Source organism: Grus americana, chromosome 7 (assembly GCF_028858705.1).
Source record: "Grus americana isolate bGruAme1 chromosome 7, bGruAme1.mat, whole genome shotgun sequence".
Lineage (NCBI taxonomy): Eukaryota > Metazoa > Chordata > Aves > Gruiformes > Gruidae > Grus > Grus americana.
Window position 1 is genome coordinate 16,680,405 of NC_072858.1, and position 16,451 is coordinate 16,696,855.

Sequence of the window (16,451 nt, forward strand, 5' to 3'; positions counted from 1 at the left end):
GCTAAAGCTAGCGATACAAGAGCTGTGTGCGGCATTTCCTAACACAGCAAAAAAAGCAATCAGGATTTGATACTCTGTGAACTTGAACAGACAGTACAGCTGCTGTGCAAGTGAAATATTGTACAACAATGCAACCCCCAAGTTCACGTACAGCCACTGACAGAGCCAAACTGAAAATGTGGTCAGCAAAATTCCTGCATAAGTAACTTCAGTAAATTTAAGAAAAGGACATTGTGGATTAATCTTGTTTATGGAACAGCATGTATCATGTAATTATTGTAATCACATAATGGTAAGTCACTTTGAAAAATATTAGCTAGACTGCTGGCTAGGGTTTGGTGTTGATTTTGTTTTGGTACAGACCAATTTCATTTTGGACACGGGTAAATTGATTGCTAGAACCACTTCCTACATGTCTTTTAACTATAGTCCTTATTCTGGATGCACTGATACACTCTTGGACCCCAAAACCATGTATGTGCATCCATGGCTGCTGGGTTTTTATTTTAGCTGTCTAGCCAACACCACCTGCATTCTCAAAGTAATAAATAAGGATATAAAAAGCTTGCCTTTCTTATTGGAAAAACATAAAAGCAATGAAGGACTGTTACAGTCTAGCTTTTTGTGTAAATAATCATAGAAATAAGGCTGAAACACACTTTAAGAATTCATTTAATCTATTCTCATGTTGCAAGGCAAGGTTATCTATATCTACAGACTACTTCCTGACAGATGTTTCTAGGAATATGTTAGAAAAACCTCCAAAGTGTCTGCTTCACCCTCCCTAGATGATTTTTTCTGGTGACTATTACACGCATATTTTCCTCATGTCTAATCTTGATCTCCCTTGGTGCATTTCAAACCCATTATGTGGCTATAGAATACAAATTTCCTGCTATTTTTCAGCAGCCCTTTTACTACTTCAGGACAGATACATCTTTTCTCAGACCAACACTTTCCCTCTTTTGAATTCATATCAACAGTTTCCTAGATCTCCTGTCTTTGCTATTGTTCTCCCATCGAATTTCTCACACTTTTGCTGATGTGCAGCACCCAAAACCATTCCAATCAGATATCCTCTGTAGAGGAAAGGGTTCACTTAATGCATTTCAGGAACTCTGGTTGTCTTTATTCCAGGTTGATATTTGCTTTTCTTGCAGAAAATTGTTGTGCATTTTTGCCCTTGTTCAGGTTGTGATTCCTTCTAGTGTTCTACCTCCTTTGTTACCCTGTAGCCACATATTCCCTGTGCTCTGTTTAGGGAGCTAGTAATTCCCATCTGAGCGTAGGACTTTGTACTTGCTTTTGTTGAGTTGCATCTTTTTTTATTCAGGCTTATAGTTGTTGGGATAATCTTGAACTCTAATCGTATTGTCTAATGTGCTAATGCTCTACTTTTAAAAGATGCTTGGTATGTCATCATGTTTGTTCATGAGCAGTACTGGGCATGGGACAGACCCGATGTGTTCCCACTCAATAAATGCTTCTATTTTCACAGCACATGATAGCTAATTAATCTCAATTAACATTTGTAATTGGAGAAAGAAGCAAAAATGTCATTTAATACTTGAGGCTAATTGGCTGTTGATAGCTTTTCTTCCCTTAGGTCTTGTGCTCACTACTGCAACCCTCCTGCCAAGTGTTCAGTAGCAGCAGGAATGAAAAGGCTCAGCTTGCTCAGGTCTAGTCTAACACTGAGTCCTCAGCCTGAGCCCAGAAGGCAGGGAGAGTTATGGCAGGCAGTCAGGGCTCTCAATGCACCTCCCTGCTTAGAAAACTGTGAAGTCAGCAAAATGGCATATTCAAATGGTATTATTTTGGCAGAACAGAGGGAAAGAAGAGACAAAAGCATGAAGTCAGTCTCCTCTCCTTGATGCACAAAGACATTTGCCCTCTTGAAAAAGACTGTGAAGGGAGCTGGCCACTGTTCCCTGTCTGCAGTCACTGCCAGGGTTTTGATGTCTATCACAAATCCTGCTTTAGCCTCCTTGGGCTAGAGGTCTTGTCAGACCTCGTTTGGCTGTGTAGCGTTGAAACTCTGCTGAGTTGGTGCTCCATGTTACTCACTTCTCAGACGGGAGGTCATGACTAAGCCAGTAATGAGTTGCTCTCATTTATAATTGGTGATCTGAAAATCAGAAAGTATGTAAACTATACATAAACTATAAAAGGTGCATAAGAGTGTATAAATACAACAGACTCCTACACAGAGTATATGTTCATCAGTCACAGTCTCTTTCTTGACAGAAAGAGGCATTACCTTGCTTTGTCCTACAGGCCTGTCTGCAGTTTCCCAAGGCTCAGGAGATCTTTTCAGTTAACAATCAAACTTTTTTAGGATTTTCAATTCTTTTTTTTTTAGGTGTGGTACACTGAGTAACTTCTCTCATTCCCGTTATCAGTTCTTTTATAATCTGTAATTGCTCTCCAACTGTTATTTCTGAGAACATCTTTGCCATACAAGGCTTACAAACAATCTCAGAACCGTATTCGGTATAATCTTATCTGATGAGTCTTTGGTCAGCCTCACCTAAGATTCAAGCAAGTACATATGCATATATATATGTTACTGTGTTATGTTCAACTTACCTCTCTGAGCTTGTATAATCACTCTGTGTAAAGCAAGGTTTTCCACTTGAACTGATGTTGAAAAGTTCTCCATTGTGAGTGGTTTTGTGGTACTTCTGCAATGTAGAACAGTTTAGAAAGAAAAGTTTTGGAAAATGAATTGAAAAAGTTACAGTAACATAAAAACATATGGAAATGCAACAAATGGAATGAATATCAAAGATATTAAGAGGCATTTTTTGTTAACTTACGGGGAGTTCTTTGTTGATGGAAATACACATAAGCACTTGGAAAAACTTTCTGTGGCATAATTGGTTTGTAACTTTTACAGGTAAGCTAAATGGATAAATATATCTGCACACAAGCACTACATGAAAGGGTTTGTTTCGTTCTTAGGAAATTTGAATTTCAGACTCACTTTTTGTAAAGCATTTTTGTGAAGATGAAACACATGTTCAGAAGCCTGTCCTGATCTTTCATTTGCTTTAGTTCACCTCTGAAGAACAAGTAGGAAAAAAGGTAGTTTAAAAGATCTTGACTGTGAAGAACAGACTATGATTGTTCTCAGAGGGAGGAACAAAAGAACTGTAATAATGTATTAACCGTATATATTGACACACTTAATATCCTACATCAAAGAATTACATTTCAGTTGCACGACTTTTGTTGGGTGAAAGTGGGAACGCTGCTCGTTCCTTAATGCATATGTTCATTGTAAACAAGCAATAACAAAAATTGCATACCCAAACCTACTTTTTCAGCACGTAGTTAAAGCAGTAAAATTCTATTTAAAGCTTTCCTGTGCTGTGCCCTAAAAAGGTGCAAGAAGAGAAGAAAATGATGCATTGGTACAGTTATACTGATGCGCTTGTGTGAGATGTGCATCACACATTTTAGCTGGCACCCAAGAGGGTAGCATACATATTTCATGATAGAGAAGAATGTGCTCTTTGTGCCTGACTGCACACCCCTATGCAGGATACCAAAGTGCTTCTTATGTAAAGAGTGATGTGGAGCAATCTTTTACGGGAGTAGAGTTCATCAAAAAGTCCCCATGAAGTAACTGTGGGGAACAGACGGTCCCATCCCGTAATGCTAGAGTGGGAGCTAGGAACTGCCGACAGCGTTTGTAGAGCATCAGTCCTTCCTTCAGGTGCCTCTGCTGTGACTGTCTGCTGGTCAGAAGGCAGTGGGAAAGAGCAGAGAGGCAGCGTCCTGCTATCAGCTGGGAACAGATGCCGTAGAAAAATGGGATAATAAAAAAATGGATGACCTAGGGTGATAAGGAATCCTGTTTGTTTACTTTATATCTATTTCTCAGGCAGTGCAGCAATAGTCAGTGTTGATAAAATCATCAGCATTATGACAAGATCTGTATGGATTGTCAGGTAGGCAGTGCTGTAAATTAGAATATTGTTTTCAGAAGCCAAAAGCCAAACTTCAAAGGCAAGTTATAAAGAGGAATAAACTAGCTTTTCTTGCCTTCAGAAATTTCTGCCTTAGACATAGACCTGCTCGGTTACTGGGAAAGAGTCTATGTTGGTATAGTTTTTATGATACTGAAACAGAAGTAGTTAGCTAGAACCAACTGAAACTTGATTTCTTTCACCTCTTTCTACTTCCTAGGGTACTTTTTTCTCTTCTTTTTTTAAGTGGTAGAGAGTGAGAGTAAGTATGGAGACTATAACCTGCTGTCTAGATTTGTTCTTCATCTACAACATAGAGCTACTGTCTAGTTTTGTACTTCTGTCCTCTAGTAAATTCCATAAAGCCCAAGTAACTCAGCTTAATCTTCTTTTGCTGTGGGATGACCTAAGTAGAGAATACCTCACCTTCTGGTGGGTTTAGAGTATGTATACTGACAGTCATTTAGGTTCAGATTCATCTGGGAAAATGCTTTGCCGCAGTTAGCGATCTACAGAGAGATTATTTCCATCACGTTATCAAATTTAAATCAGAGCAGTCCCATGCTAAGGTGCCATCCACCATGGGCCAGAAACTTGAATGAAAAAGCATCTTCTCTTTTTAATACCAATACTTTGTTATTAGTAAGACTCAAGCAAAGGGCAAGCTTGACAGTTTTGCGGAGTTAACTTGAGCTGTACCTGAGTTAACTCTAATAAAGCTAGGACTAGAATTACATAAATCTGTTTCACTTTTGATCTGACTGATGGCACCATAGCCTCAGATGTGCAAGTCAAAGGCAACGAGATAGTGTTCCTCCCTCACATGCAACTCATGTAATAGGAGCAGCAAATCTGTTTCTTTTTAAAGAGGGTAACTTTTCGTACATGTGGAGTGTAGGTGAAAAAAGGACTGTAATATTTCCCTATCTTCGTTTTGTCCCACTGCTCTTTAGCATGCGAAGTGTGCATTGCATACTTTTTCTTGAGTACTTCTTCCTTCAGTTTATTACAGCAAGAGCTCATATGAATTCTATATATAGGTTGCTTCAAAATTTCCATTATAAAAGCTCTTCTGAACTCTTTAGAGAAATGCTGACACTATTATTATCATGTCCATGATGTGTCTTTTGATTCTGGCAAGCAGAAAGCCTTAAGGTTAGAGAAATGCCTTTTCTTTCTTCCCCAAAAAGCCACTCAGCTATATGCTGTTACATCTCTATTTCTCTTTGTTGTTTGTATTGCTTCAGAAATTTCTGGCACCAGGAAAAATAACATGAAAGAACACAGGAACATTCAAAGGGCTTGTCTACACTTGGAAATTGCGGCAAAGTGTGACTTTCAAGTTTGATATTTTGTATGTGTACAAAATGTACACACTTGACTTCTATACTAAGGTGAACAGAGATCCAGTTGTAGGGTGCTAACGAGGAAAGGGTATTGCTATTATGTATTGGCTATTTCAGAGTCTTCCTTCTTAAAGAGAAGCTGTAAGGCTGCACAACAGGAACCCCCACGCGCCTGTGGTACCCTGCAGGAAGTCCAATCTCTTCACTCCCCTTTGCTGGGTACGTGGCACCGCAGCCTTCCCTATGGTCACCACAGAAACACAAGGCAAGCGGCCTTTGTGGAGGATTCGGTTTCCTGCTGGTGGTTTGCACCCTCTGCACTCTCACGTGGGCTCTGGGTTGACACCCTTCCCTCACTCACAGCGGCTGTGCTGTCATCCTTTGTGCGCTAGCTGCAAGCATGCCGCAGTAATGACAGTTTGGGGTACAAATGCTGCAGAGAAAATTATTGGTTTTCTATTTAAAAGTATCTGTTTTGATTCTGAGTTAAATAACGGTCTAGAAGATTACAAGCAAAACTAATAAAATCCTTAACAGTTTTTATTCAGGTTTTAAATGCTTGCTCTTGCACACTAGGAAGCCACAGATTTACAATTGCCCGTGCAACCCTAATTCTCTTTCCCTAAATATGCTTTATGTTGTAGTCTTTTATTGTACAGACTCAGTGTTTTTCCATAGCACTAGCACTTGATTTAGTGCGAGGATGAGTGCAGACAGAAGCAGAAGTAATGTTCCACAGTCGACGGTAAGTTTTGCACTTACTAACTTTTGAGTGCTTTACTTTGGTCTGCTTACACTTAAAATTTGGTGGGCAAAATGACTTTTACTGAAACAACTGTATTGGTAAAAATCACGGTATTGCTGGAGGTACACTAATGTAATGTTTCTCTTTTCACGTAAAAATGATGATAAGATATAAATCATCTTTGTATCTCCTGCTTCATGGAGAGAATTAAAGTCTACTGCCCATCTTTGCATCCTTTTGTCTATCAGTCAGAAACCTGAAGAACTCAATATGTTGAACTTAAAAGAAGAACCCTAAGTACAGTGTATTTATTCCTTCAGGAGGACAACTACCAAAGGACTTCTTACTCTGCCTTTTCACTAGTAGACTCAATATGGCAGAAAGCTTGATTAAGCTTTCTTAAGTTAGATTAGAAATTAGGCATTCATTTTTAACAGAGTGATTTTAATCTTTGTAACAGATTACCAATGGGGGATGCTGCCTGTCTTGGTATCCGCCGATGAAGTCTAGATGTCTGTGTGAAAGGTGGACTCTATTCCAATCAAAGTGATTGAGTTCAAAGCAAGAGATAACAGGAAATTTAATGACTTGTGATTAGGGTCAGACTACATAATCTAGTGATTCTTTTTGATTTTAAGAGTTCTATGAAACCTTCTTGTTCTCTGGATACAATTTATACATTTTAAAAATGGAAAGTTAACCATCCATTTTCTAGCCTGGGAACAAGATGAGGTGTCTTGGCAACCATTACTTGCACTTCAAGCTTTTAAAAGTATTCTTCTTTGACTTCATGTCTCACAGAACACCTGGGGGATGCACAAATAGCCTGTCTGTGCATATATTGTTGTTTCTAAAGTGCATTCACCGTTCTGTAGTTTTGTCCTGACTCGCAGCCCTCGACATTGGACACAAACACAGGTCCTGGACATCATCTTTTGTTAGATTAAAATAGATGAAGGCAAAGCTATCTGACCACAGCAGATTCAAGCATTACTCTCTCACTGATATTCTGGTTCTTTTGTTAAAATAATATTTTAAAAAAATTAAATACTTTAACACAATTTTGAACAACAGAATAAAAAGTCTGTTCTGCACATTTAAGTTAGTAAAAAGCAAGCTTTTGCCTTACTTTGATCAATTTGATCCTGTGCTTCTGTTCCCCAGACATAGCCAAATTTTGCTCGGTTAGTGAGCTGGGTATCAAATTCAGGTTCTACTTACCAGAGTGCTGTTCCCTAATGAAACCCAATTCTGTCTTTGACTCTGAGCCCAAACTTCCCTCTTCTGAAAATCACTCATTTAGAAGCAAACCATTCATGCCACAACAGTGACACCGCTCAGAACAGCACAAACACTGTAATGCCCTAATGTAAAGAAAAATTAGATAGTGAAGACATTTGTTTTTAAGTGGGGGTCAGCAGTATCGGAGAAGGTACCTTTGATCCACATCTTGAGCAACAGTAAATGAAAATAAAAGCAAAATAAACCAGATAGCTGAGGCAGTTAAAGATAAGGACCCATGCTAACTTCATAAAATTACAATTGCTATTACGCTAGTTTATATAGTAGTTCATTGTGATAATTCTTTTGAATAGCCACAGCTAAATACATGTGTGATTTCAAATTTCTTTGCATTGTGTTATATAATGAAACATCCTTTCCACACATTGATGGATTTATATTTTCCTTCACTAATCCTCAGTGAATTTCCAATTCAAGACATCTTTAATGAAACTTCTGGATATGGTGACTGTGTATTATATATTTTGATTTTTTCCTTCAGTTCAATTTAAAGTCTTAATGATAGAATTTTTCAGCTGTGTTTAATTTTTTTCAAGCTTGTTTGCTAAGCTTTCACTACATCATAATATACAAAAGTAATACAGGTTGGCAATTTAAAGAACTTTTTATGAATTGCACCTTCACAATATTTTTTCCCCTGCTCTTTCCATAGGACGTTACCCAAAATTAGTGTTTCACTTCGAACTCAAGAGAAACATCTTGTATTTCATACTAGAGACATATGTACCATCAATCCTACTGGTTGTGCTCTCCTGGGTATCATTTTGGATAAGCCAGTCATCAGTTCCAGCCAGAATCTGCATAGGTGAGAAGCCAATAAGACAAAACAAGAGTTGGATCATTAAGATGCTTTGTTTATTGCACATACATGGCATCCATTTCCAAAAGTTGCAAACAGTTCTGAGTTTTATGGAATTACTTTTCTGGTTTGCCATCTCCAGTATATCATGCAGATTCCCCTTATAAGCCTTGCTATTCTTTAACTAACAAAACGTCTTTGGGAGCTACAGGAGACTTGGAGGCAGGGGAGGCTGCTGAGAGCAAAGGAAAACAGTCATTTTGGAAATAATTTCAACATATTCAAACACTTGGCACGCAAACACAGAATTATGAGGCTTTTGTGAGGGTTAATGATACATACTAATTAACACATGAATAATAAGAGAATTATAAGAGATTAAATATAACTAATTTCAAATAAAGGAGATTCTGAAAGGGAAAGAATGTAAATCAGTTCTGATCAGGCTGCAGGTGGGGTGGGAAAAACTCCTACAGAATAGGGAAGAAAGAAAGATATCACATCAAATGAGGCCAGTGGGCAACTACACTGAGCAAAATGATATCTGAGTGTTTTAAAGGGAGTGTTTGCATAGTATTGCAATAATAATAAGTTAATCATAAATATACATTCTATGACACCAAATTTCCAGTCTTCTCAGCTTTACAAACAGTTTTCATGAGTGTTTTTAAGCATTCAACTTCAGAATCACAAGTTCATGTAAAACTTTTCTTTCCAAAACATGACACATTAAAGGCTGTGGCATAGTGGGAGTTCACAGAGCCAGGAAAAACTGTCTTGTAGCAGGACCCTTGCAGCAGAGAGCCTTGTTGCCATCCCTGGTTTATCAGAACTTATATTTTTGTGTTGCACAGGTGTTACCACAGTCCTTACTATGACAACACTGATGATGGGAGCCAGGACTTCACTCCCAAATGCTAACTGCTTTATTAAGGCAATTGATGTGTACCTTGGTATCTGCTTCAGTTTCATCTTTGGAGCACTGTTAGAGTATGCTGTGGCTCACTTCTGCACTCTGCATCGACTCAGTTCAAAGCAGCTTCCAAAGGTATTTTAGTTCTTTGATTGTTTTCCTATGCAATGGACTTCAATTATGCCTGCCAAAGAGAATGAATTATCTTACTTACCACTAGTGGTAAATGTATTTAAGGAATTTTCTATTTTAGAATAAGGGCAGTGAAAACAGAATAACCTTGAGAAAAAAAAATAAAATTGTATACCTGGAACTTTTTGGAAGAGATCAAATTAAAACATCCTTCCATAATGATTCTCTCTCTTGGCATGGACTTTATGGCCACTAATCAAACATATCACAAATCATATGTGCTTGTTGTTTCCCCAACAATGGCATACACTCACATTTCAAAAATTAGACTGAGCTTGGTGACTTGATCTTATTGCAATACAATGAAAAAGAAAAGATTGTATCATATTCCATTTATGAAACCTTCTGCACACCCACGGCACGTGAGTCAGTTTACTAGCAGACAGCTTCACATCTTAGGTGTACCAGATCCCTACAGCCTTCCACTTACACCTTCTCTTTCAACAGCTGCAGCTGAAGCTCAGACTGGGGTTCACTTTCTGCATTGTTACTGTAGCGGCACTTTCTGCTTCTCACAACTCTGAAATACTGTGAAATATACTTAAAAAGGGATCAAATCAACATAGGCATTTTTTGAGTCTGGTGGTTGTCATCTTGCTGAAATAATCGGGACAGGTTAATGAAGAAGTTTTGTCACATCTTCCATCTCCAGTGTTTAGCACTGCTTTCATAAGCAGTGAAAAAGAAATCACAAGAAAGTTGGAAGCTGATTGTCTCGCAGCTTTTAATTACGGCACTGAATCTATTATGCATAATAGGAAAGAAAATTTTAAGCAGCTTATGAAATTTCTGGATGAATAGGAAAAAGTAAAACATAGAACGTGAGAAAAGGCAGGAAAAAGTTTGGTTGAGTGCTGTAGGGATAAATGGCCAGAAGAAGAAAGATTAACTACTGAAGCCAAACTAGAACAGAGCATCACAAATGCCTAAGCAAAGCTCCTCGGTAGGTTCAAGAAACAGGTTATTGAGTTCAAATGCAGAAGCTGAAAAACAGTGAAGATCAGCCAAGATGTGGCGGTTTTATGCCTAGATATTTCAATAGGTAATATGGGATTTTGGGTGTTTGGATGAGATGAGGTTCTGTAAATGCACAGGAGTATGTTCAAAGCTGTCATTAGATCTAGGTGTGTGGAGAAGGACTGAAAATGGACACAAAGCTGAGCCACCCAGTGGGTTTTAAAAGACAACATCTAATAGGGGAATGTCTGGAAATGGGAATACACTTGTTTTGAATGAGGATTTGAGTGGAAAGCCTGAAAGTAATTTTTCTTGGCAAGGTAGCATCAGTCACAATTCCCTCTGAGCATATCCATCTTGTGAAGTAAGTGGTTGTCATTTTGCTCATAGAGCAGAAAAAATGAAAAGCTTATTGGGGTTTGGGTAAGAAAGTAAAGTGTTTCAGTGCTTGGATGATTAAGCATCTTTGGATATGTGAAGGGCACTTATGACTGCCCTTGCCTTTGCCTTCCTGTGTCATATTCCCTTTCATCTGGGGCACATGTAAGTAGCGCTTGCAGGTGGGGCAGACATGGGAACTTGTGGACTTTAAAGATGTGTGTGGAAATAAGTGGAGGTACAGCTGTAAAATGAGGAAGAAAGAAGGACTTAGGGTACAGCTTTGTGATGGACTTAGTGACTGTAACTTCAGGCATGTTTCCTGTCTCTGCTGTGCATTAGGAGTGAGCAAGCCCATTCAGTCCAACTTGCTTCTTGCCCACACAAACACAAGCATGTAAGGGAAGGGGCAGTTGGTTGGTTCTAGATCAACTCACAACTCTGTAGAATAAGAAAAATGCCTGTCATGTCCTTTCCCTATTGTAGCCAAGGACAAGCACTGCTTACTGAGCAGAGTGCCACGGAGTGCATGCCTCACTTGTATTTCTCATTTCTCTCTGTAAAACCCAAAACATCACAAGGACAGCAGCAGCAGCTAAAATCTCATGTCACTGTCTAGCATACACTTAACAAATTTCTGTGTATCATCACTGTTAATGTGTTCTCATTATCGTATTCTCTTGTGGACATAGGTTAATTAGAAATCTCACTTCCCAGTTTGTTATTCCCATATGCGAGCTGATATAAAATTTGCACTCAGAATTATGTAAATAAATGTAGGGGGTGCATTGAAAATGAAACCCTCTGCCTTGTGTAGGAATTATTTGTACTGGTTTGCTTTCTGGTTTGCTCTTTAAAGCAGTCGGGCACTGGCATATCATGTTCTTTCGAAGCCTTTGGAGTCTCCAGTTTAGAATATAAACTGGTAAAACAGCTCATCATATCCACACTCTTGCAATGTCTCACATCATGTGAACCAGGACCCACAGACACAGCTTCAAAGCTAATGGCAAAGGCAGAGGAACCACTTCCTGCAAGGAAGGTCAAGCAAAATGTGCCATTCACATCAACGGTATAACAGGCTGCCTAAACGGAGAGGTTTCCTCTCCAAAATCCTGAGTTTCTTCTCTTTTATACGAGTGTGCTCTCCTATACAACAGAGAAAATTTCCTTGGCCTTCATCTGTCTTTCACCTAAACCTCTCCCTTTTGGTCAGAAAGGAGGAAGGTTTGAAAACTGGAAATAAGGTTACAAGGGCAGTGTTCAGCCTACACGGTGTTTCTGTGCAAGCATTGTGCAGTCTTTCTCAGCACCGCGAAAGTTCCAGGTGTGCAGCCCTCTAGGTTGAAATATTTTTAATCTTGTGTGTCTTTATTATTCAATGGAAGTGACAACTTTCCTCAATTCTGTTGGCTGTTAGATGTCAGCAAACACTTAATTTAGTACAAATGGCAGCCACAGTAGCAGGTGCCGTATACGGTGCTTTTCAGGTGATGTACAGTACCTTTTCTGGATGCAACTGATTTTGTATCCAAACAGCTGCCATTTTCTCATTGACAGCTGGAATCCAGAAAAAACTTTGTGTTACATTTAAAATTAAAGCTGCAGTTGAACACTTGCAATGCAATTTTTTTATATATAGTATAAATGAGTTTAATCTTTCATCACATTCAGTTCTCCATAGTGAGTTGGAAAAGTCCCTCGATAGACGCAGTTTATAAGACTAGCAGTTGTGGTTCTGCTCTAGACTAGCTTTCTCCTTTTCAAGGAATGTGATACAGCACTTCTGCTGTAAACTCATCTCTGCCCTGCCTTGTAAAACTGCAAACAGAATCAAGTACATATGCACCACGTATGGTATTTTCTACTTAAGTAATAAGTGCCTCTCGGGGAGTAGAAAGGAGTTAAGAACAGCCTAATAAAGCATCAGCCTCCTGTGAATTGTTCACATGCGGTTGTGTGAAAAGAAAAATGGCACGTACGCGATGTCCTTTCATGCTCTGCAGTAAAATTAATTCTGTACAACTTTTAGCCGGCCCTACCTGAGAGACAAATAGACTCTTACACTGAATAATGCCCCAAATCCTGCCAGTTTGGAAGTATAGATGTTGTTTTTCTCCTTTTCCCTTTCCTAAAAGAGAGCAGTGGAAAAAAGTCGGGACTCTCCTGACACATTTCTTCATTAACTTCTGAAGCGCCGAGTGCATTCATTTGGCTGCTGCTCTGGTGCCTTGTTTGAAGTGCCAGGTGCTGCTGACAAAAGCTCCTCTGCCATCCCCAGCGCCTCCCTCAGCTGCCTGAACGTTTTGAAGCAGAAGAGCTAGGTATTTAGAAGAGAGTTGGGCCCCAAGTAAAACTCCAGGTTTGAGTTTTACTACTACCCTGGGGATTGTTTAAGGTTCAGACTGGAATTTTATGGATTGATCCTCTTAATGCTTTATAGGTGGATTTTTATCCTGGCCTTCGGTTTCGAAATGTTCACGTAGCTGCAGGAGGCTAGGTGGAGGATGAGCAAGGTTTTGTAGTCAGTGTATTTTTAGGATGACACGTTGTGTTGAGCTACATTTATCTCTCTCAAATAAAATATACTGGATTTTTTTGGCAAATTGAAAATGAAAAGCTGTAATAATCCCTTTTTCTAGTTCCATCTGTTCTGCTTCGCTGATTCACAGCAGTCTAAGGACATTGTCCAGACTCCACTTTAATTTTCAAGGACATTACTAATTTTAGATGAAGAAAGGCTCAAGAGCCGTGCCGTCTACAAGTACCCTGGGCAGAAGAGCAATTCTGCACCGGCATGGAGATCACTCAGGTGGCTTAATGAGCTTTCTTTGACTTTAATAGCTGGGATCTTTCTAAATTAGCTTTTTGTGTGGCTACGTATAGGGCTGTACATCTTAACTTTTCTAAAGTTTGTCTTTGTCTAATCTATTTATTCTCATGATACAAATGGAAAAAGCAAATTGGTCGGAGGAAAGAGATTCTGTATTCTGCATTTCACAAATAATTTTTTAGCCTTTTCTTGCTTGTTTTCCACTCACTGATTTGGAAGGTAATAAAGTCATCAGGAGAAAATAAAAATTATGTATACACCTGCCTGAATTAAAAGGACCCTTCCTCCAACTATACAAATTTACGTGCAGCTTAGATACAAAGTTGGAGCCAATGTTTGTAGTTTGGACTGGCTGGTATCTCTGCAATATCCCAAACCAAACTAAATACTCCAGGACTGTCAAGAAAGTCTGTGTTTAGAGCTGCAGCTGATGTCTAATCCTGTGTCCTCTGAGTCAATAACAGAAAACCCGCTGACTTCAAAGGGTGAAGATTTCATACATGAACTTCATGGCTCCGAGCCATTTCTAATCAAAGAAACAAAACCCACCAGAAGGCTTATACAACATTCTCCAAAGAGCTGTCTTGATGCAGTGAAGCACATAAAAATGCGCTTAACCTTAGCATAACTTTGAACTTAAAGCATGGGTTTCAGGACTTGAAACAAAGTAGTATGAGCTACTTAGTATTGAATTAGTTGTGGGGCTTGTCCCTCTTTATGATCCTCTTTTTTTGTCCTTTTTGTTGTGTGTGCGGGTTTTGTGTTTTGTTTTTTCCCCAAAGTAATTTGATTTTCATCACACAGCACTGGGAATAGAGTAGCTAAATGCACAGAAGGAAAGTATCTTGTGTTCTGGGGTGCTTGATTTGGGGTGCAACCAGCTTGACGAGCTGGTCTGGCAGCTCCCCCACCTTCTCCGTCTCCAGACTGGGGTTGCTTTCTAGACGTTGCTTTCTGTTTACCCACGTTCTAGACAGTGACCTTTGCCAGTATTTTCCCTGAGCAGAAGACAGTTTATTGTTTTGCATTTCATGGATTTACTGCTGTCCTAAGAAAATCTTAGTGGGCCATATTTGAACAAATCCAGCTTTGCTTGACATACCTATGAAAGCTTTTGCACCAAGATGATGTTGAAGTCAGTGTTTTTCCTGTAAATGGAGGTTTTGAAAGTTGAAAGGAGCTGTCTGGTGCGTGTAGGTGCTCACCCTTGAAATCAAGGAGTGAGCTACAGGACGAGTCGTAAGAAAAATCTTATTATTTGCTGCAGCTCTAAAGTAAATAGGTGATGAAACATGCACTTAAGTACCTGCAATTTTGTTTCTTATCAGGATGAGGATGAAGAGGCTGAAGAAGAGAGGAATGGAGTCTTGGCAGCAGTCGCTAACAGTTGCAGTGCCTCTGACACTATCAGCAAGATCGATTCAAACAAAAGCAGCAAAACCAGCATTGATGGGAAAAGGGAGAGGAGTAAACACAGTGGGTGTAGTTCACCAATGTCAGTAATGAAAAGACTTTTCTGTATCTTTGATTGCTTCCATGTTAAAAATCCTTACCACATAGACAACTATGCCAGATTTTCTTTCCCGTTATCGTTCATCATAATTAATGTATTTTATTGGGTATATTATTTGTATTTCTAGATATTTTAATGTGTAAAATTGGTTTAAAATTTAGAAAGTGGATATGGGAGGGGAAGTTGCAGAAGAATGAGGTTGCATTTGAATAAAGGGATATGAAAGGACATGCCATCTTTTCAAGCATTTCTACAAAGGTTCTTGTTAACTCACTTTTCCACTGTTGAATGACTCATCCAAAACTGACTTTCCTATTAGCATGCATGTCCTATATTAAATAGTTTATCAACAAAACAAAGTCCTTTTTTAATATTTTAATGTCAACTTTGTAAAATAAGTTATATTACATTTGTTTCTGAACTGCATTGAGTACATTTAAAAATAAAGAGAACGAAGAGTGTTTTCCTGCTATGTTTTCAATATTCAGTTCCTTCTAGCTTTGTCTATTATACATAAATTTTCCAGATTATATAAGAAAATGTATAATTGCAGAACAAAGTGGGTTTGCTTCATAGCAAGAAACAGCTTTGAAGGCATGGGCTACCAACACAAACCAAACAATATATTCATCTTTATATGGTCACAAATGTGTATTGAGACTCATCCCTACATCTTTAGACAAAACTCCCATAGGCATCAATGGCTTTTCTGAATAAGTGCAGGGCAGAATATAGAAATGGACTGGAGCCAAAAGGTTTAGATTCAGAGAGCTTTTTTCCTCAAGCGAGGACATACTTAGGTGTAGGCCAGTCCTTAATGGAATACGGCCGTTTATCCTGACGTTTATGCTCTGTACTCTGCTCAGTCGCAACTGCCTGAGTAACTACTATGCAGACGAAAAATTTGACGTGCTTAATTTTCAGCTTAGCAAATTCCTCTTGAGTCACTTGCCATTAAAAATTTCACATAAAGATGAAAAGCATTACTTCTTGAATTGAAAAGAAAACCTCTGCATTGCTCTTGGTGAGAAAAGGGAAAGTTTTACATGACTCGTATTAGAGAATGGTTACACGTGACGAAAAACCGTAGCAGTCTTTCTGAGTGGCTACTTCACTGACAGATATTATAGAAGTTGTTGATATGACAACCTGTTCCTTATACTGCAATCTGGAACTTTGGAAGTTCTTATTATACCTTTTGCCTGACCTCAATATACGTGTGGGTTGCATATATATGTATAATGTCTATATGTGCTTTTATAAACTGTGTACCTTGACATTTGTTATCTGACACACTGCACATGTGAAAATGCATTAGAACGTCCCCACAACATTGACAGTCCCTGAATCAGCTTTCTACAAGTGTGCTGCCTGGGAAGAACACCATTACAGCAGAAGGAAAGTGCAAAATACCAGTGTGGGTTAGATTTGCCCCTGCTCACAACTAAATCGGTAAAAGTGGTATAATTGCACACTGATAGACAAGTATTAGGTCAATA

At 38.8% G+C, this 16,451-nt stretch overlaps 1 protein-coding gene across 3 annotated transcripts in view; it reads left to right on the forward strand.

Moving 5' to 3' along the window:
- Positions 1 to 15,418, forward strand: part of LOC129208854 (gamma-aminobutyric acid receptor subunit pi-like) — a 49,005-nt gene extending 33,587 nt beyond the window's left edge. The window contains exons 8-10 of one of the 3 annotated variants that reach the window (XM_054832260.1): positions 8,020 to 8,172; positions 9,021 to 9,214; positions 14,768 to 15,412. In XM_054832260.1, the coding sequence (XP_054688235.1) occupies positions 8,020 to 8,172; positions 9,021 to 9,214; positions 14,768 to 15,079 (659 nt within the window). In that variant the 3' untranslated portion in view covers positions 15,080 to 15,412. Of the gene's footprint in view, positions 1 to 8,019; positions 8,173 to 9,020; positions 9,215 to 14,767 lie in introns of all 3 variants that reach the window. The other 2 variants (XM_054832258.1, XM_054832261.1) reach the window with 2 other exon arrangements.
- The last annotated feature ends 1,033 nt before the right edge of the window (positions 15,419 to 16,451 follow it).